At 40.6% G+C, this 19,272-nt stretch overlaps 3 protein-coding genes across 3 annotated transcripts; 1 reads left to right on the plus strand and 2 right to left on the minus strand.

The window, feature by feature from the left end:
* Positions 1–1,730: 1,730 nt before the first annotated feature.
* On the minus strand, positions 1,731–7,513 carry LOC135487138 (palmitoyltransferase ZDHHC21-like). Its single transcript, XM_064770556.1, has 8 exons — positions 7,421–7,513; positions 6,824–7,048; positions 6,341–6,439; positions 5,756–5,867; positions 5,502–5,640; positions 5,121–5,237; positions 4,815–4,861; positions 1,731–4,516 (listed from the first exon to the last, which is right to left on the minus strand). The coding sequence occupies exons 2-8, from the start codon at positions 7,020–7,022 to the stop codon at positions 4,384–4,386; spliced, it is 846 nt and encodes a 281-aa protein (XP_064626626.1). The 5' UTR covers positions 7,023–7,048; positions 7,421–7,513; the 3' UTR covers positions 1,731–4,383.
* Positions 7,514–7,729: 216 nt separating this feature from the next.
* LOC135486228 (major facilitator superfamily domain-containing protein 1-like) lies at positions 7,730–13,174 on the plus strand. The gene is made up of 12 exons (XM_064768889.1): positions 7,730–7,883; positions 8,397–8,497; positions 8,969–9,099; positions 9,433–9,488; positions 9,649–9,792; positions 10,064–10,222; positions 10,351–10,466; positions 10,834–11,043; positions 11,377–11,514; positions 11,861–12,000; positions 12,355–12,469; positions 12,733–13,174. Exons 1-12 carry the CDS (start codon positions 7,862–7,864, stop codon positions 12,895–12,897), a joined length of 1,497 nt encoding a protein of 498 aa, XP_064624959.1. The 5' UTR covers positions 7,730–7,861; the 3' UTR covers positions 12,898–13,174.
* A 961-nt stretch (positions 13,175–14,135) lies between these two features.
* LOC135486655 (asparagine synthetase domain-containing protein 1-like) lies at positions 14,136–19,262 on the minus strand. Its single transcript, XM_064769632.1, has 9 exons — positions 18,934–19,262; positions 18,347–18,544; positions 17,944–18,066; positions 17,476–17,595; positions 16,102–17,162; positions 15,678–15,929; positions 15,368–15,515; positions 14,982–15,133; positions 14,136–14,566 (listed from the first exon to the last, which is right to left on the minus strand). The coding sequence occupies exons 1-9, from the start codon at positions 18,982–18,984 to the stop codon at positions 14,281–14,283; spliced, it is 2,391 nt and encodes a 796-aa protein (XP_064625702.1). The 5' UTR covers positions 18,985–19,262; the 3' UTR covers positions 14,136–14,280.
* Positions 19,263–19,272: the final 10 nt, after the last annotated feature.

Genomic DNA, 19,272 nt, shown 5'->3' on the forward strand with positions numbered 1-19,272 from the left:
CGGGCAAAGGCGAAAACCGCACTCTCATCTCAGGCATTAGGTTAAGTTATTGGCCCATATAAACTGTCCACAAAGCCTGTGGTACCCTGGGAACTGCCGCAGTAATCTTTGGCAGTATTGTGACTTGACTCTGATGTGGTTTTCTGCCTTAGTGGAATCGATCCGTTGCTGACAAGTTGAATCTCTATTCCGGCTTATCTAGACGAAATTGTGGATGTACTACGCATGTCCTTCCATTTGGATTTCTTCAGATAATGGCTAATATTTATAAAGACTAGTAAATGCTTTTACTACAGTTTTCTACAGAGATGGCTAGTGTAAATGTACATAAAGTTTGAAGTATTAGCATTTACTAGTCTTTTATAAATATCAGCCAATGACTGGATAGGACAGGACAGAGCAGAAATTTCATTGCATTTTGAAAGTCAAAGTGCTGTACAATACTGCAAGTAATTCTGTAATCAGTGGCAAGTCTAGAGATGGCACCTCAACCTCAAGTAGAGACCTCTCTATTAAATGTAACCCCTTGGGCATTATGAATATTACTGGCAACTTCTGCCCTTATACACCAAGCCCTTCTGTACAAAACTAAAAGTTCAGTGGATCCTCCCATAGCGGACACATCTCTATCAAAGACAGCCTGATTGCAGTTGATCCCAAACTTGTTATTTCCTCTGTAATCAGGACACCTCTCAATCTGGGTCAGCAATTGTCAGTTGTACGATGTGACACTGTAAATGCATTCACTAGTCTATTCATGTCACCCATTGTCTTGTTTTCTTGAGACTGTTGTGTCCAATGGCACATCTGCAGCTAGTGTCACAACCAGATTAGTCAGATGGCATGTTTTGAGATGTGTCACAACCAGGGACAATAATAGCAGCAGACTGATCCATCTGATCAACCTAGCTTGCAGCACTTTGCGTGACCCAACACGTTTGAGTATGTTGCAACATGCTAGTCTGTCCTCCATGCCATAAGACTGATCAAATCTTGTTTCCCTCTTGACCGATCTTATCAATATCATCCTTCAGCATTCACTCTACACTTTGAGGAGCTCTCTCCAGTCAATCTTCTGCCACTAAGGTGGGATGAGCATTGTTGCGTACCATTACAGTTTGGCAGCAATTGGATTCATGGCCCTCCAGACCCCCATCTTCAGCCAGGGCCGAGCAAATCCACTGCAAGCTAACTGTTCCCTGCACTTTGATTGTGTATTGACTATTGAGCTTGCCCTGGCAGAGGCACTAAATGAACCTCAGTTTTATGTCTTATTCGAATGACAAAGCCATTTAGGGTCAAGTGTCTTGCTTGGTTCCTTGAACTCTTGTGATGTGGACAGACTACCTCAGCTTCTTCCTCTTGGTAACAATCAGAGGTAGTTTTGGGATCTGATATGCTGGAATAATTGGCATTCTGATGTTAAGTAAAGAGGACTTTAAGTAGTATTCTGTAGCAAATAAGGTCAAAAGCATTGAGGTGTGTTTCTTCATGATCACACTGGTCCCATGTCCACATTGTAGCTAACCAAATGTTCGATATGGACATGCCTTTGTGCAGGCAATTGCACACAATGTACATGTACATGTAGTTCATATAATGGACTCAAATGATGCCAAACAACACATCTACAAAAGGGTTATGCTCCATTCAGCTGTACATATAGGAGTCTTTTGACCATGGACATGCCTTTAGTGAAGGTGGTAAAAAAATAACACAAGGCCAACATGTAATATTGTGTAGTCGAGAGCCTACTATTTATTTTAATCGAAACGGTAAATAGCTATATTCGTACAACATGATAAAATAGCATGTAAAAAACCTAACCTCGTGCCCAGTACAAAATCAACAGCTTGTTGAAAAACCTGCATGATCTGGGGTATAGACGTAACAACATGGATGTGGGGCATTTTGGCTGCCTTGGTTTTCAACAGAGACCCAGTAGAAATTTCACACAGATGTACACTGATGCACATGTTGGGTTTTCTACAAGGCTACCAAGATGGCCAACAACCATTAGATTTGATGACTGAATGTACATGTACACATGTTTAGCATGACTTTGTTCTCTTTTATCAAATTATGACTACAGATGACAGGTTGTGTGCAACATGTTGTGAGAGATTGTAAACCAGTTTCGTTCCAACAGTCTATAGCTGTGTTTTATAACAATGTTCTGACGTAAGTGGAACTATACATCAGAGTACCGTTGTTCTAAATACATGTATACAAAACCATTTCATTTTGGTTTCCTATTATATGCAAGTGTCTGAAATGTAGTATTCCTGGTTTTCTGATTATACCCAATGTTTGATCACGCCAATGCTACAATGCATGTACATCTTCATGTACATTGACAATCAATTTGTTAAACACGGCCAACAAATTTAGTTTTCCTTTAAATTCATATTGTGTTAATTTTTTTCATTTTAGCTATAAACAATCAGGAACAAATTAGCAATAAATAACATTTGTAGCAGTATTTTACTCACAGCTATCATTACAAAGCATTTGTGTATTCTTACACTTTCACCTTTACATGCATTTAGCATTAATAACCTGTACAATTCCCCAATAGAACTTACTTTTAACAGTATATTTCCCATTACATGTACCCAAAATATACACAAATCATCACCACATAACAACTTTTAGAGGAGACTGCTGCATCAAATGTTTAAATGGGGACTATAGGCAGGAGATATGGGGTCAATTCAAAGTCTTCAGGTTCCTGATATTACAAAATATTCGATATACATGTATGTTGGGAGGTCAGACCCCTATTGGTGACTTAGTGTAACTTAATCTGACCTACCTGGCTCCTGCCTATAGACTCTCTTTACTACAAACATGAGATTATTAATACCATTATGATATAGATGAATAAGACTTCAATGAATTCATGCACAAGCTTAATGTAAGCAGGCAAGTAACTGACTGTATGAAAGCTTCAAAAGCTGATAAAAGTTCTAGACCCGGGGTTCTAAATTTTCTACTCCTGTAGCCATAAGCCAAACCAAACCCAAAGCCACCTGATATCATTGGTAAACCAATCACCCCTCCAGCACCTAACAAGAATTACAAAAGCCCTAAAAAACATTGACCAGTGTGAAGAATACAATCCCTTGAATACTCATGCCCATTTGCGTAAAAAATACACGCACCCAAGTTGGTAAACTACAATATCCAAACAGTACAGTCTCCAGATCTGTCGAGACAAAAAGCAGATCAGCAGAAACTGTGTTTTTTTTAAAGTGGCTGGAAGAGGTACAGCCATTTACGAGCCAAAATATGTTGGCCTGAACCGTGCATTCCACATGTACGACAATTGTGCCAGTGATCACCAATACACAGGGAAAATCTGATAGACATCTTATAATTAACATTAGAAGTGGATGACTGTACAAGTATGACATTAATCTAACTAGACGTGTGAAAAAGTGATATCCGGTACTTGTACAAAAACCTTTGTTGTAACATTACAGGACAAACATTACAATATAAAATTTACATTTTAAATATAAACATCAACATATTCTTCCCCTTTCAAATAGGGTATACACTTTGGTTCTGAAATATGCAAAGGTCTTGTCATTGATGCCCAGCATAAATGTGTGATCCGCAAATACTGACAAATTATATTTAAAGCTAACCTAACTTCTGTGATGGCTATAAAACCAGGTTGAGATTAATGCACCATTCTTAATGGTTTTCACATAAACAACTCCAACCCTGACTACAGTACAAAACATTTTTTCAAAAAATAGCACAAAAACAGGGAAAATGGCACTATCATCATATTATGCCTACATCACCCTGGCTAGTCAGACTCAGCATCATATACCATGGAAGGCATGCTCATTTGCAACAATACAGGCCTAAGATTCGTATCTCCGCATAAAACAGGAGTGTCCATGGGGGAAAAAGACACTGATCAGCCAGAGTGAATATGATTTTCGGAAGTAGAAAGCCCATATAATAAGAATCACTGTCCCCCTGTAACTCTGCCTTAAACTAAACTCTTTGACTATCTGATTAAATAATTCCCTCGGAATTTGATCGAAAGAGTCAACAGTGACAATGATAAACAATTATGGCATTGTCTGTTTATTTAGACTTTTGCGAGAAACAGGGAGTGAAACACGTTGTCTGGAGAACTCAACATTAACCCCTACTGAAATAAAACATGTACAGAATTACAAAACAATTTGACCATGAAACCAGTTACTGAAGACCAATTTTTGGCTTAGAAAATGTTGATACACATGTGACCCGATTCAAACTATATCCTCAACATAACTTAAAAAGTGAAATATTCCTAAGTCTGAGTATGAAATGGACGTTGTGAGATCAGATAACAGATGCGACAGATGGTAAGACGAGTCAGACGTCATATGGCGACAGATATTGAGGCAGTGAGCGTCTCTTGTAATGGCAGGGCAAGAGCCAGCGCCAGGGCGGACCGTCTCCACAATGATCCTCGTAGATTTCCACCACAGGCTTCGGGATGACTTGTCTGGAAGAAAATGAAATAAAACAATTCATACAGACTGTTTATATAACAAGAGATCAAGACAATAAGTAGACTGAAGAGAATCACAGTTGTGTCATCTCATACTGATCAACTGTACACAATTTCTTTCAACCCCACAATGAACATGTACGACCACCGTACAATAGAATTTAGTCAATGCGAAATGAAAAATTACCAAATTTGCTAACTTTTGGTTTGACAAACACTACCTGGTCTACAGTAACATGGGAGAGCCTCAGTGATATTATGGAGTAAGTCTCCAGAAGATAAAGCTACTTACAAGTTTGGTGGGAATGGGTCTTTCATCGCCTCTAATGTAGTGCGGTCCTTAAAGAAGAATCGCAATTTAGGTTTTATAAAAATTGGTTCTTTCAACAACTCCTACAATCACACAAGGACAAAAATGCATATTGTGTGTTTCTGATGTGAGGGATTTTGGATTCACAGCCTTAAATCGAATTTATCATGTATGAGGGGATTAATTCATTTCATTGGATGCAAGTTAAAGGATGAGAAGTCCTCTGTTGAGTTAAAGGATGAGAAGTACTTTGGTTCATACTGCAAATCTGACAGAACATACACTTACATATAGAAAATTCAGATGATTTCCAAGGAGCATTGCTGCCATCGGGCATGACATCATGACCCCCATGACAATCACAGATATAATCACACCATAGTTATGCACCATGAACCAGGAACTCTGCAATATGAGGAGAGCATAATATATAAAGTGTATCAAAAAAGTGATCCCGTCATCAAATGCTTTAGTATGGCAACTGCTCACTCAACGGTGCACTGTGTTGCAGTGTTCAAGTTCAATCAAGTAACGTTTGGAAGTACAGGAACTTTTGCATCCAATTTCAATGCAATTTGGACACATCTTTTCAGTCACAATATTTACTCTGTCAAAATTGACACCCATTTTGCAAAAAAATGAACAATACAATTAGTTGGGATTACCTACCTGGTCGCACTGTGTACATGGTTTGTAAACAAAGAAATGTAACACTCCAAGAAGGAGGGACAGACTGCTGAGGACCATCGCATAGAATAAAAGCTGGATAAAGGCATAGTGGTTCGCTTCACCAACGCAGTTGTTGATCCTGAAGTAGATGAATGCCGATTTGAGAATGTGGCAAAGATGATTTTTCCGAAAAGTGACTCAATAAGAATGCCATCAGTATCATCACCCTTCTCTGGCCAAGAGCACATACTAACCAAGGGCAATGGTGATCCATCCTCATAACACACTGCTTGCATCGCCGACAATGATGAGCACGACTCGGTCTTTTCCGCTGACACACTTGGCAAAATGTCCAATCTTTTTGGTCTGAAAGACAACAGGAGAAATAAAGAAACATCAAATGGTGATCAGTCAAATCAATCGCCGATCAGAAATTAAAAGACATACAGTCATTGTATGATATAACCTGCATAAATGGACACTGCCAAAACGCTTGCTGCAACATTATGACCTGATGCTGCCAGGAATCGCAGTCCCAAATTTTAGACATAGCACTGCACAACATAAGTGACTATCAGGTTGATCAGCAACTCAAGCTTAGAACCTGGCCAGGGTTACATACCTAACCAATTTTTGCCAACAGACTATTCTTGACATTCAAGTGATTTCAATGCCTTTGTTGTACTCTCTCTGTAGTGCTAGCAGTGGGAATTTCGGAGTAGACTATAATCTGTCCATTTTGTCCTCTCCAAACATGTCTCTAGACTTCACACATGACCATTCACTTAGTCCCCAAAGACCCTCTGTTCCCTACTCATAGCTGTTGTGTAAGAACCTACCAGACATGTCAACTTCAGTTCCGAGTGGGACCCTCCCTGGATTCAATGTGGCAGCTTTGAATAAGCATAAAATACAGTTGATGGCAACGATGCAGTAGACTGAAAGAGACAAAGATATTTCATCAGTGAGGCTGAATCAGCCTTGAGCAATGCTTTATTATCAAATGAAAGTCTTGACAGTTTAAGTAACTCTAAATTTGGAATCTTCTTAGAACAAACTTAGGCTAGGGTATTATATCAAAATGTAACTTCACAAAACCTTCCAGTGCAACTGATTTTCTCAAAATCAGATTGTTCGAGAAATATTACTAAGAGCGATTCACTTAGCCCATGTTATTCCAATTGAAAGGAGGGATTTGAACCAATTTATACCAACACCATATAAAATGTAGATACAATCTGTAGAAGCTGGTATTGGTGATTACAACACACTCCCAGTTCAAGTGAAAAGCTACTGATCAACACTTGTACAGCGGTACTTACTGAATATGAAGACCAGAGATATTTTTCCCTCATGGTAATTAGGAATAAGAACAATGTTCATGGTCATAGCGGTGTTGTATGCCCAGTAGAATATGATGATACTCATTTGAATGAAGCCTTGTATATCCCAGACAAAATGAAGGCGTCCTATTAGAGGGCACCTTTGAATAACGATCCTATCGGAGTATTTCTGCATCATGTGGTGTTTATGGGAAAAACCTAGATCTGAAAAATGATATAATGATAAGTTTGATTTCACCCAAAATGAATCTCTCTTTTCAGTTTTTGTGAGCTAAATTTGCTTGTGAAAACCAGCGACTCTGTTTATGGAGACCTAGACAGTATAGACACTATGGACAGGCCGTTTCCACCACATTGTTCACTCCAGCAACATTCGACGTCGTATAGCCTAATTGACCTTGTTGCATCGCATGGGCTAGAGCAGTTTTTCTGTGACAGCCTGTACATTCTACATTTTGCTTGGGTGGGATGGACTTTTTGGATGAAAAACAGCGCTGAAACTCACAATAAAAGGACCAAATTTTGAGTTAATTGCGCATAAACTGTAAATATTGTAACGTTTTTAATCTGCATCACCTTTTCGAACAATATCATGACATGGAAGATGTTAAAATTTGCATTTATCACACAATTTTCATCAGATTCTCATGTAGGCCTAGGCCTAGGGGGCGCTTTGATCTTAGCAGATAAATTTCACCGAAAAAACATTATTTTTTAATCTAAAACTTAATACATAGTTCTGTAAGGCAAATTTTTATCTTATTGTGAATAACCATAGTGCATGTTGAACAAATTATGCAATACCAATCCTTATTTTATTCCAAAATAATTATTTGATGATTGCGTCTTTTTTATCTTCTCGAGATTTGACCTAAAAATAGCAGAAGCCCAAAGTCAGCTGATGTTATGGTTTTGTTCCTCTAAATCCGTTTCTCCTCTCTTCTGATTTCTTTTTTGAAATGATGAACATAATACAAGTGTAGAGCATAGTCAGTAGAAACGAAAAAAGCAAGCATCATGGCATTAGAGGCTAGCGATTGTAAGTGAAGAGGAAAAAATTGTCTGCAGGAAAATTGCAGAAAAAATAGAGGGGGGGGGGGCTTATTGACAAAACAAACACATTCCAAGCTCACTACTGACACTAGTGTTAACCCGTCCCATGTTGTCTGTTGCACGGGCACAACATAATTAACGCATTGCATGGGCTAACCAAATGTGCCTATTTACTTGTGGAGTTGGCTTGACAGTTGTTACAAGTTAAAAATACAAGGAGTCAAAAGTCATGAAGTGAAAGTTAACTTAAGTCACTCAAGTGCATGTGCAATGAGTCCAGTATGGCAGTATAAGCATACTGTAAGCCTACCTAAACCTGTAGAATAAGATAAAGTTTTCATTTGAAACATTACTTAGACTTGGAGTGTATTTTGTAGAGGGGGTTCGGCTGAAGCTAAAAAAGTCGAATGAGACCAAGCATGTTTTCATGATTTGATGAAAGACGCAGTTAGCAGGTTAGATGAGAGGGATATTGTTGACTTGAAATTTCTATTTCCAGGTGGCTACCGGTTCCTGGTCCTCTTTTTCAACTGTCTGCTGACGTTTGGATCATATTTTTGTTTTGATATGCCAAGTGTTTTGCAGACAGAATTTCAAGGGGTAGGTAGATTGTCTTTTACTAAAGTTATGATCAGATGCACATTTGTTTGTTGAATGTTTAATAAGATTGTTGAGTCATTCTTGTTCATTCTTGTAAAACTCATGAACATATTGTAATATGATCCGTGTATCTGGTGCAGGTGTTTTATTGATCGAATTATAGCAGTGCTTCAACTTCCGTGAAAAAAACCTTGCTGTTGAAATTGTCGCAATAACCCAACTGTTCTAAGGAAACTTCTGCGGTGCATTTATTTTCACCTACTTGCAGTGATTGTTAGAAAATATGTCAGGGAAATGGTAGCAGACATTGGCTTTCAAGTTTACTCCAGACATTTGGAGTACTGAACTATGGTACATATAGCGGTATGCTGTTTGTCAAATTTCTAATCCTCAGTATGAAACAAGCCAGGCATGAGTTGTCATGATGCGAAATATCTAACTGAAAGTGTTTTTTTTCAATGATACTTTCAGAATGTCAGCTGCACGGCCAACAACATCTCCAACAGCTCTGGCCATCACAATAGCTCTGAGGACTGCTGCACGGATTGTCTTGGCATGACTCCTGATGAGTACAATCTGTTGTATGCCATCTATGCTTGGACGTGAGTATTGCTTAGTGTGTGAGGGGGTGTCAAATTCATCGTCAGTTTCAAAAAAATTTGAATCTTGAAGACTAGAGGGTTAGGGGAGGGGTGCCAACCCCTGAGTAATTGTATTTGGTCAATTGCACATTAGTAGACTGGCACCAATGTCACTCTGTGATGTCACATTGTATCACATTGTATATGACTTCCTGATGAACAAGTTTCAGTGCATGTTTAATTTGGGCCAGTTATCTTTGCCATTTCAATATGTTATTCAACTCTGTCAGTCAACTCATACTGGTATACCTATTCAAAGTCACCAAACTGATATTCTTCTGTTTTCATTTTCAGTAATGCCGTGGTTGTCATTGGAGCAGGAGTTTTGATAGACAAACTCGGAAACCGATGTAAGTGTTCAATGCACAGCTGCAGGGAACTGTTTGATTGTGGGTCTTCTCTACTGAATCAGTTGGGTCGTTCAGCCCCATTTTGTCATGGTCTAATTCCCATCTGAGTATAACTTGACATATATGACTATAAAATCGGACTACATGTATTCAATTTCAGTTGGTGTGTTCCTGTTTTCCTTCCTGTGTGTGCTTGGATCCTCCACATTTGCACTCGGGGCATATTTCAGAGGAACGTCTGCTCTTCTACCTGTCATGCTGATAGGCCGGCTTCTGTTCGGATCCGGCAATGGATCTCTCACAAGTGAGTACATAACAATAATAGGATATTCACTGGAAGGATGTTTACTTTAAACGGAATCTATAGGCAGCAGCTAGGTGGAATGGAGTTATTGGTATCATCTCGATCAATAGACTGCCCTCTCGGGCTCTGATGACTGAAATCAAAAGCATTGCTGTACGTGGAACCAGTATTGATGTGTAAGTGTCTAACTCAAGGACACCAAGATGAAACTGTGGGATCCTTCAGAGAGTTGAACCCTCCTGACTTTGATACCTTCTGTCTTCTTTTCTAGTTGTCCAGAACAGAATCACTGCATTCTGGTTCCGCGATAAGGAGCTGGCTCTCGCATTTGGAATGACGTTGGCCTTCTCAAGACTTGGAAGTGTACTGAATTTCTTCTTGACGCAGAATATAGAACAGGCCATAGGACTGCAATGGACACTGTGGTTTGGTAGGTAGGAAAATGCAATTCGCGTACAAACCTGTCCTCAAAAATGGTTGATCATTTCAAACTCAATGTAGAATAATTTTGGTTGCATTGTATGTATTTATTTCTAACATGACCTGTTTCCACTACAGGTGCTATGTTATGTGGCTTGGGCTTTGTATCTGCCATCATCGTCAGTATCCTGGACAGGTGGGGCATGAAGCAACTTGGACAAGATGATAGTATGAAAGTTGAAGCAAAGAAAATGGTGAGTGTTTAGATCAATAGAAGTAGAACTGGATACCATAAATGTAGTTTACAACTATGTCCACTGGTCCCTATCATTGGGTTGTTGTGTTTCTCCACTACGTGCCCTTCTGCCCCTCTAGACTTCATCAACTGGCTGGTGTTTAGATCAACCCAGACTCCATGTGAGGTCATAGATTTTCTCTTTGCCAGCAAAGACCGCCACTCTGATGTCAAGTTGTCAGCCAGTCTGATCTGTCCTGGGCTTGAGCGTGATGCATCCCATCTTGCTTCTTGCAGTCTGGATCAGGCCCAGTGTTATTACAATTTTCCTCAGACGCTCTGCAATAATTAGCACACATATCATGTCTTTGACTTCAACTTTCCAGCGTATCACGGACATTCGCCACTTCACTGGTAGTTTTTGGTTACTGGTTTTTGCGATTATGTTTTTCTACAACGGAGTGTTCCCGTTTGTGGCAGACGCCAGCAAGTTCATTCAAGACAAGTATTCTATCGATAAGAAGACATCGTCATATTTGGCCGGAGCAGCTTATGATGTTTCCATGATCCTGTCGCCATTCCTTGGAGGTGTCATAGTAAGTACCATAGAACCTCTCTATTAAGGACACCCTCGGGACCGATTAGTGCTGTTCTTAATTGAGAGGTGTCCTGATTAGAGAGGTCAAATTGAATGACAATAACTAATTTGGGTCCAAAACTAGTGTCCTTTATAGAGAGGATGTCCTTAGTAGAGAGGTGCCGCTAAGGGATCATGTCTTCACTAGTTCCAGTATTGAGTGAAAAGTGCACGAAGAACATTGATATCATAAAGAGTCTGATCAAAACAATTGAAAAGAAACAAGATATGACAACTTTGAATTCATGTGATGAAATTTAGATTAAAAATATTTCAAATTTGTACTTTTCAGGATATAATTGGCAAGCGAGGTATCTTGGCGTGTATGTGTGCAGTGCTAACTCTTCCTGTGTTTGGCCTCCTAGCTTTTACGACAGTCTACCCTCTTGTCTCCATCATCTGGCTGGGAATCACTTATTCTTTTGCAGCTGTGAGTATCGTCACAACATGTTTTTTAAGCCTGAAAAAAGTTCTGCCTCGAGTTGTTTCAATTTGAAGTTTGAATCACAACCTCAAACTAATAAAAAACTTTATGCAGGATATGCTCTCAAGACTAATGGCAGTTGTTTGTAATTTCAAGTAGTGCACATCCAGTTACATTTGGGCCTGTATTAAGTCTGTATTTTATCTGTGCATCAAAACGACTAACAGGATTTTGAAACAGATGTGATTTATTCAGCTTTGGAGTTGTGCACCGACGGGAGATTGTCTGAATTGCAAGCAATAGTGAGATATTCTCTTTGATTTCTGAATGTGGCATCACCTCTCTCTTCCAGGCTAGTCTGTGGCCTTCCATTCCCCTCGTAGTGGACCAGTCGACCATCGGCACAGCTATGGGTCTAACGACGTCCGTGCAGATGATTGGGATTGGGCTGTGTAATTTGATAGTTGGAGAGCTCCTTGGCAATGGAAAAAAGTAAGAGGATCACGAAAGAAAACAGGAAATTAGGATAACACTTCCCTCAATAAGACTTCAGATTATTTTTGTGATATTTCATTTCATTGGATGTAAAGATCAGTCGCCGACATTTTAAGTGGCCATCATCATCGCTGGCAAATGGTTCAGCTTTTAATTGCCTTAATCATATGACAGCGGCATCTGTCATCTGTAGTCACTTTCCCCCTTGTCAGGTCTTCCCATCTCTTTTAGGTCCTTGACACTTTGCCTCAGCATTTGTCAATCTTTTCCAGTTTGTTTGTAGCCTATCCCCACTCCTCTTGATCTCCACAGTTTGTCACTTGTTTCTTCATTTTATGCTCCCTGTTGCAGCACCAGCCATGATGAGACCCTGCAGAATTGGAAGTATGTGATGATCTTCCTATTGTGCAATACGGTAGCCTGTGTCCTCACTACAGTATTACTTAATATAGTGGATAGGAGAAAGGTGGGTTTCACTCCTAAAACTTTGGGAAAATCATATTTTGAGAAAATTGCTAGTTTCTGAGTATAGGTCGCCATTTTGCTGAGAGCTTTCAAACGAATGGAAACACGCTCTTAAACATACTCTTAAAACATAGTGCTGATAATCGCAAGTCATGTACTTTATGATCACCCATTGTGTTAAGCCCTTGGAAATAATGTCCTAGTTGACGCTGAGCTATCTACTCGATGAATGACAGAATTTGAAGGCTAACTTTGTTTTTTCAGGGTGGTACTCTCAACCAGAGTAGGAGACAGAAACAAGAGGCGAGCATGAAGAATGTTGTCGACGATGAAGCAGATGAACGAACCCCCATACTCAATCCAGCCCATCTTGCTCCCCCTTACGATCCCCCACCACTCTATAATAGGGGTACAAGCATTAATACTTAAATGAAACTTCATGACACAATGTAAGCAAAAAGTAGTAAAGGAGGGATGTAAGGGTCTACTAAATGAAACTTCATGACACAATGTAAGCAAAAAGTAGTAAGGGAGGGATGTAAGGGTCTACTGCATTCCATTCTGAGTACAGGTGCTAATTTTCCATTTTCGGTTCAGGACTTCACTTTTGTAAATACAATGTAATAGCAGGCCAAACTTTTGTTGTGCCATTTCTGTACTGGTCAGTTGATAATGTAAATAAAACGTACTAATTTACAAATAAGAACGAATTTGAATTACTATTTGTAGGTCTTCTTTTTCTATCAACGGAGGATGCAGAGATAAATGTAAGGGTTCTGTATTCTGTCCTTATGGGATGTAGGCAACTGAGGCAGCTCAGTTTTGTCATCCAATCTATTTCCCTCTATGGGCAAACCGGACCCAGTTAATGAGGATTTGATTAATACTGACACAATTGCAGCACACACTGCATGTGGTCGTTGGCAACTGTTCTAGTTGGGGATCTGGTCGTTCTTTATGTCATGAATGACTAGTGAACAGTGATGCATTACATGTACATGGGAAAACGTGAGCTCTACATAAACCGGGCCTAAAGAGAACTGGCATGATTCCACAGTCAAATGCTATTGTTGGCTAGGTCTGCGTCAAAACCAGATACGTTGGAAATGTAACTGTTACGTCGAACTCCTCATTGTACAAATGTGACCCTCTGAGGAAACCCAGCCAAAGTTGCCTGGCAGTGATAAGGCCTGTTCATTGCTCCATCTACTGATATGTTATGAAAATGCCATTCTTGAACCACTTTCAACCATACTGTTTACTTGCTATGAAGTCACCGTTAACCCTTCAGACTGAGCTGGACTTGAGGTGGGTTTGAAATGACCTGAATCATGGTTGTCATTAAAGGTGGCCTCATATGCAGGCACAGGCACAAATCCTGCCATCCTGGTCATCCATGCCCCTGTGCCACACTCTATAAGGAAACTGACAGAGAATCAGAAACACATCATTCAATACGGCCTTCGATATCAGCACAGGCAGGATCCTGATATTCTGTTCATCCAAGCCCCTGTGCCACACTCTAAAGGGAGACTACTGACAAAGTATCAGAATGCTTCAATCGGAGTTGACAACTTCTTCTGGAAGTCGGTCATGTGTGACAAAAAACAACAAAGGTGTTCAAGATGTTAAAATTTTAATGATCTTTTCACAAATATATCTGAAAATTATATTTTTGTTGGTTGTGACGTTATGTCACGTCATTCTTTCACACAAAAACAATAGTGTTCATGCTTGAATATGAGGCCGAAGTTGTAGATGCCTGATAGTTCAAGATATGCAAACTTGGGTTTTGTCTATGGAAAGTTGCCATCAAGAATCCTCCACCTTTCTCAGTCTACTGCACACGTCAGAAGCCTTTTCCTTGCTGTCCTCGACCTTTGCGATCCTCGATCCGAACTGAATGGCCCTCTTCGGTAAAATAGCTGCTCTGTGCAATCCTAATAACACTGCACACTGTCGTAGGAGAATCTTCTCGCCAAACCCCCTCTCTTGGCGTAAATCTGCTTTCTGCCAGATTGGCAGCGAATTGAGGAAAGAGACAACGTTCTCATCTAGGAATGGGAAGCGTGATTCTTTGCCGTGATCTGTGATGATTCTGAAAGAAGGTTGTTTCAAGGAGTTAATGGTTTACAAGGTAATAATGGACAGAGGTGAGCGAGTAGGTTTTCTTTCAGTCTGCAAAGTATGGCCAGCAAGCAACACAGGATGCCATTCTTCGAGGTCCAGGTAACCTCAACTCTCCCCTCCCCTGTAATGATTAAATGAAAGAGACTGGTAAAGGAGTCAAAAATTCCTTTTGTCTACAAGTACACACAGCTCCCATGCTGTGCAATACTACTAATACATATACATATACAACAAAAACATCCTTTTTTGGTAAGATATGACATCTTCTGCGTGTGTTTAATCATCTTCATCAACCACCACAGGCATCGTGGCCCCTGACTGCACAGGCCTTTTCCTCTAGGTCATCAGGCGCCTACAACCTACAGAAGCCTACTAGTACAAACCTGTCATCCCTGCCCAAGTTCCTCTCTGATATTCTGTTGATTTCCATCCGGAGCTCCTCAGCAAGTCCTGACCAACCATCTCTCCTGAATGTATTTCTGTGCCTAGAGTAGCCACCAAGCTGCTCGTCAGCGCCCATGCCAACCAATACCACCTGAAATAACAAAATACTGTCGTACCAATTGCTGTGACACTCGGATCTAAATTGGAGTCACAAAAGAATGCCACCATTCTAAAAAGTGACTCTTGGTGATTTACTTGAGCCCGTGCACGCTCTCCGAGAGCAATGGCTCCTAACAACTTTCCTCCACTTTCTCCGGTCTTTGGTGATCACAAGTTCCAAGAGTGTCTATTGGTCCTTATACATGTAATATATAATCTTACATACCCTTGCAGTACTTCTATAGGCCTTTGTCCCACCACTTTCAGGATCCCTGATGATTCCTTCTCCTCTTGCAGCAAACCAGACGGCACAGCCAATGCTGTCGTCGAGGACGGTTTGTAGTGGGTAAACCAGGTGGCAGATGTGTTCATCTCTGAAAACAGAAAAATCCTTTTTCTAAAGGCGGTAACTTTTAAAATCAGATTCAAAACATTACAAGTGCAAATTGGGTATGTATCCACATTATGATTATTGGTTGGTCACCTTTGATCATTGAGAGGTACTTCACATTTAAAAAACATGTTCAAAATAGTACCTTTTTCTCTTCAATTCGTCCACAGTGATGTTGACTTCAACAAAATTCCATTGTCTTTTTGGGTTGAGAGTTACGAGTTCCTCTAAGCCTGATAATCCAGTCATTCTATCGGGGACTAGGTAAGGATCACGGTGTTCTGTCGTTGATGATGGCAGGTTTCTAGTCTTCTTCCCAGGTTGATGCGTTTCTCGTTTCGGTTGAAGCTCAAAGGCCACATTCATCAGATCAATTGGTTCATCTTCTGGTACAAACCTGACGAAAGAGCTCACAACATTTATGATAGAACTGTATGATAATTTGGAACTATTTGAATTGTATTGCAGAAAAGGTCATGAACAAATGTACACTTTTTGGCAACTTTGTAATTCAGTCTTGGAGATGAAGTCAGAGTGGGAGTCTGAAAAGTGCGCAACCTCTCAATTACCTGTCAGCCAAAGCTGCTATCATCAGCGAGTCGATCCCACCAGAAAACAGGACACCAACTCTCGCATGGACACATCTAACATCACGCACCCCTGTGATCGATGCATCATCGGGCACTGCTGTCTCGACCTTCATGGAGTCTTTGTCACCATCTCCACACGTCATGGACGCCAACTGCACCTTGAGACAAGCGTCGCAATACTCCATCTGATTCTGGACCCGAACTCTCACCGCCTCACCCAGCACCGATAAGAATTTCTGTGCAACATCAAGCTGCTCCGCTGATGCCATTTCCAACAAGTCCTGACTTGTCATTTGACATTCTGACTGGATGTCATTTTGTTTTGGTTTCTTATTTGCTTTTGTCTTCTTGCCATCTTTCTTACGATGTATTTCCGTTGATTTTGCATCAAGGGATGAAATTTCAAAACTAGAGTCTGAATGGTTAGCAGCACCTTTCTCTTTTATGTTTGGAGCCAGGGACAGTAGATCCTCAGTCCCATTTGTAGAATTTGTAGCACTTTTAGACTCATGATGAATATCACTATCCACTACTCCCTCACTCAAGTTATCAGAATGACCTTTTCCTTCAACTTTTTGTGCAGCACAAGAAAATGTCCTTGACAAATCCTCTTTTGAATTGGTCCCAGGTCCATCAAGGTTACCTACAGAATCTGAAGCTGTGTTTGTTTTTCTAGTTCTAGTTTGTCCAAGCAGAGACCCAGAGTTTTTATTTTCAGTCAAATCACCCGGATTTCTATAATCACGAATAGTGCTTTTGGAAAGAAGACATGAATCCAGTTTTACGGGTGCTACATATAGGTCGCCTTCTTGCGGCGCTGCCACATTGAATGGCATAAGATGGACAGGCACAACAGACGAACTTCTCTCAAATGTAAAGTAGGAGTCTTTGAAATGATCACAGTCGCTGGGTATCCCTGAGTTTCCATCCTCAACGGTGGAACAAGCTGGGAAGTGTTGCCACGGAAACAATTTAATCGTCCGCTTGGCCCTTGAATAGTTTATGGAATATATCCCAGTAGCAGGAACCTCTCTCCATTGCTGAAATAACCAACACGATCATTATCTATCGCAGTCTCTCTGCTTGAGGTAGCCAAACAAAGGTTCATTGTCTGTGTGGCACATCATGAGGTCATAACCAAACATGGATCAGGAAAAAACTGCACAAGCCAACAGTCTCTGGACACGCACCCTTGGCCTTGTGTACAATGGTACCACGGTAGCAAGGTGCATAAAGAGTAAGTTTTGGTTATGTCTCTCATCTCGTTCAAAGGAAATGAACACTGAAGTAAAGACCATGCCACCCCTCCACACTATCGCTGAGAAAACTTTTAATTCCCTTCAAACTACTTACCAAAGGATCAATGGCGATTGAGGAAAGAGCAAACATGTCATCTTCTGCTTGAGGCAAACACCAAAGGAGGCTTCGTCTTCCAAATATGTCGCGGCCGAACCAAACTGTCTGGGTATTATGCTGAAAGTTCAAGTTTACATGTGAAGCCTTATAGTCTATTTCCGGACAAAATGTCAAAATGGCACTTGGATACTTCTTACAGGTTCTTTACTTCAGAAATTAACTTAAAATACAGTAGAAACTCTCTATTAAGGACACCTCTGGACTGTCAAGTGCTGTCCTTAAAAGAGAGATGTCCTGATAAGAGAGGTCAAATTTAATGGAAACAACCACTTTGGGACCAAAACTAGTGTCCTTAATAGAGAGGCGTCTGCTAAAGGAGCTTGGTCTTACTTCTAATTCCATCATATTCTTGCATACTCGCATTGTAACGATCTGCCAGTTTTTACCTAAGTTTGATATACTGACCTGCCAAAAAGCGAAGGACCAGGGACCTTGGATTCTTCCAAATATTTCAAATATTTCATTATCGGTTTGAGCTTCAGAGAGGAGGTTAAGTAGGACGGAGCCATCATTCTCTGTAGGTCTAACCTGAAATGCGACACAAGGTTATCAATATCTGGCAAACTTGCAGTGGAGAATACCTGTTGGTCAAAACTTATCAACTAGAATGTTTCTCATGGCACAATGACATACTCGGGCACTTTCATCCAGCCTTAATGGGGCTGGAGGATGGGCATTTTGGGAGGAGGTCTGCAACGTACACCTTAGGTGTGTTTATTCCTTTGATTTTAAAAATAGGAGGAGTAGAATCTTGAATTCTGGTATGAATCGGCAGCTAGTGAAGGGTAGCACATACGATCATCCTTACCTGTATTCCACCAAATATCTCTCCATTCCAAAGCAAGGAATTGCCACAGATGTCAGTCAGAGGTTGTTTCACCAAGTGATGCCGCAACATCAGCACACAGCCATGCAACTCTCCACAGGCACTATCATCGCAATTGAAACAATGGGTAGCATAGGCATCTGGACCTCGGTTCAGGAGCCTTGAAGTCTTGATCAGAATCTGGGTAAAAAGATGACGGATATTTTAGCAGTAGCACTAGGTATGCAGGTATAGCTATATCAATACGTGACCTTATGTGATCTTGTCACAACCACCTGATGACCGACTGACATTTCAGTATGGCTACCATAGGGGAACAACAAATGGCACTGCCATTCATTTAGTAATCGTATGCTGCAGTCAGTATGCTGCAATGGAATGCTGCAGTCAGCTACAGCTGGTCAGACAGAGTGGTCAAGCATCTGGTATTGGTAAAGTGGTCGTTACATTTTTTTGGGACACTCAGTAATGAGTAACTAAGTGATCTTTATGATGAATATGATCAGCCCGCCACTCGGCACTTTGCAGTTTGTCATACTTAGGCCTATAACATGATAATAATATTATACCCGATCAGATCCTTGGTTTTCAGTGAAGCAGAGGAAGCAGATACCACACATTATGATAATGCGATCTCAACTCAGGCCTACACCGTACAGCGTATCAACTCGTTACATGCCTTGTATATCAGCTGTCTTCTTGCGTTGTTTCAAGCGAACCGGTCCTAAGAGGGTTCTAAATTCTTCGGACAGATGGCGCGGCTTCCAGGGCCGCGTACTTCGTAGGTTGTATCACTAATGCAGCATGCAGTCAATCAGAACTCTGTGCCCCCATGGTCAGGGTTCGACGCCAATTCGACGTCGAACCGTCCTCTGAGTTCTGTCCCACATAAAGTAGGCCTAGTATCT

This window comes from Lineus longissimus, chromosome 4 (genome assembly GCF_910592395.1).
Source record: "Lineus longissimus chromosome 4, tnLinLong1.2, whole genome shotgun sequence".
NCBI lineage: Eukaryota > Metazoa > Nemertea > Pilidiophora > Heteronemertea > Lineidae > Lineus > Lineus longissimus.

What these genes read in the sequence shown, in the direction of transcription:
- LOC135487138 (XM_064770556.1), bottom strand. Translation starts at nt 7,022, where the DNA reads ATGATGCAGAAATACTCCGATAGGATCGTTATTCAAAGGTGCCCTCTA. An exon ending in ATCTCTGGTCTTCATATTCA is followed by an intron (nt 6,440 to 6,823) that starts GTAAGTACCGCT and finishes TGTCTCTTTCAG; the next exon opens with TCTACTGCATCGTTGCCATC. An exon ending in CATGTACACAGTGCGACCAG is followed by an intron (nt 5,238 to 5,501) that starts GTAGGTAATCCC and finishes CTCATATTGCAG; the next exon opens with AGTTCCTGGTTCATGGTGCA.
- LOC135486228 (XM_064768889.1), top strand. Translation starts at nt 7,862, where the DNA reads ATGGCATTAGAGGCTAGCGATT. An exon ending in CTCCTTGGCAATGGAAAAAA is followed by an intron (nt 12,001 to 12,354) that starts GTAAGAGGATCA and finishes TCCCTGTTGCAG; the next exon opens with CACCAGCCATGATGAGACCC. An exon ending in ATATAGTGGATAGGAGAAAG is followed by an intron (nt 12,470 to 12,732) that starts GTGGGTTTCACT and finishes TTGTTTTTTCAG; the next exon opens with GGTGGTACTCTCAACCAGAG.
- LOC135486655 (XM_064769632.1), bottom strand. Translation starts at nt 18,984, where the DNA reads ATGTGTGGTATCTGCTTCCTCTGCTTCACTGAAAACCAAGGATCTGAT. An exon ending in AAAACCAAGGATCTGATCGG is followed by an intron (nt 18,545 to 18,933) that starts GTATAATATTAT and finishes CTTTTTACCCAG; the next exon opens with ATTCTGATCAAGACTTCAAG. An exon ending in GGTCCTTCGCTTTTTGGCAG is followed by an intron (nt 17,596 to 17,943) that starts GTCAGTATATCA and finishes TTGAACTTTCAG; the next exon opens with CATAATACCCAGACAGTTTG.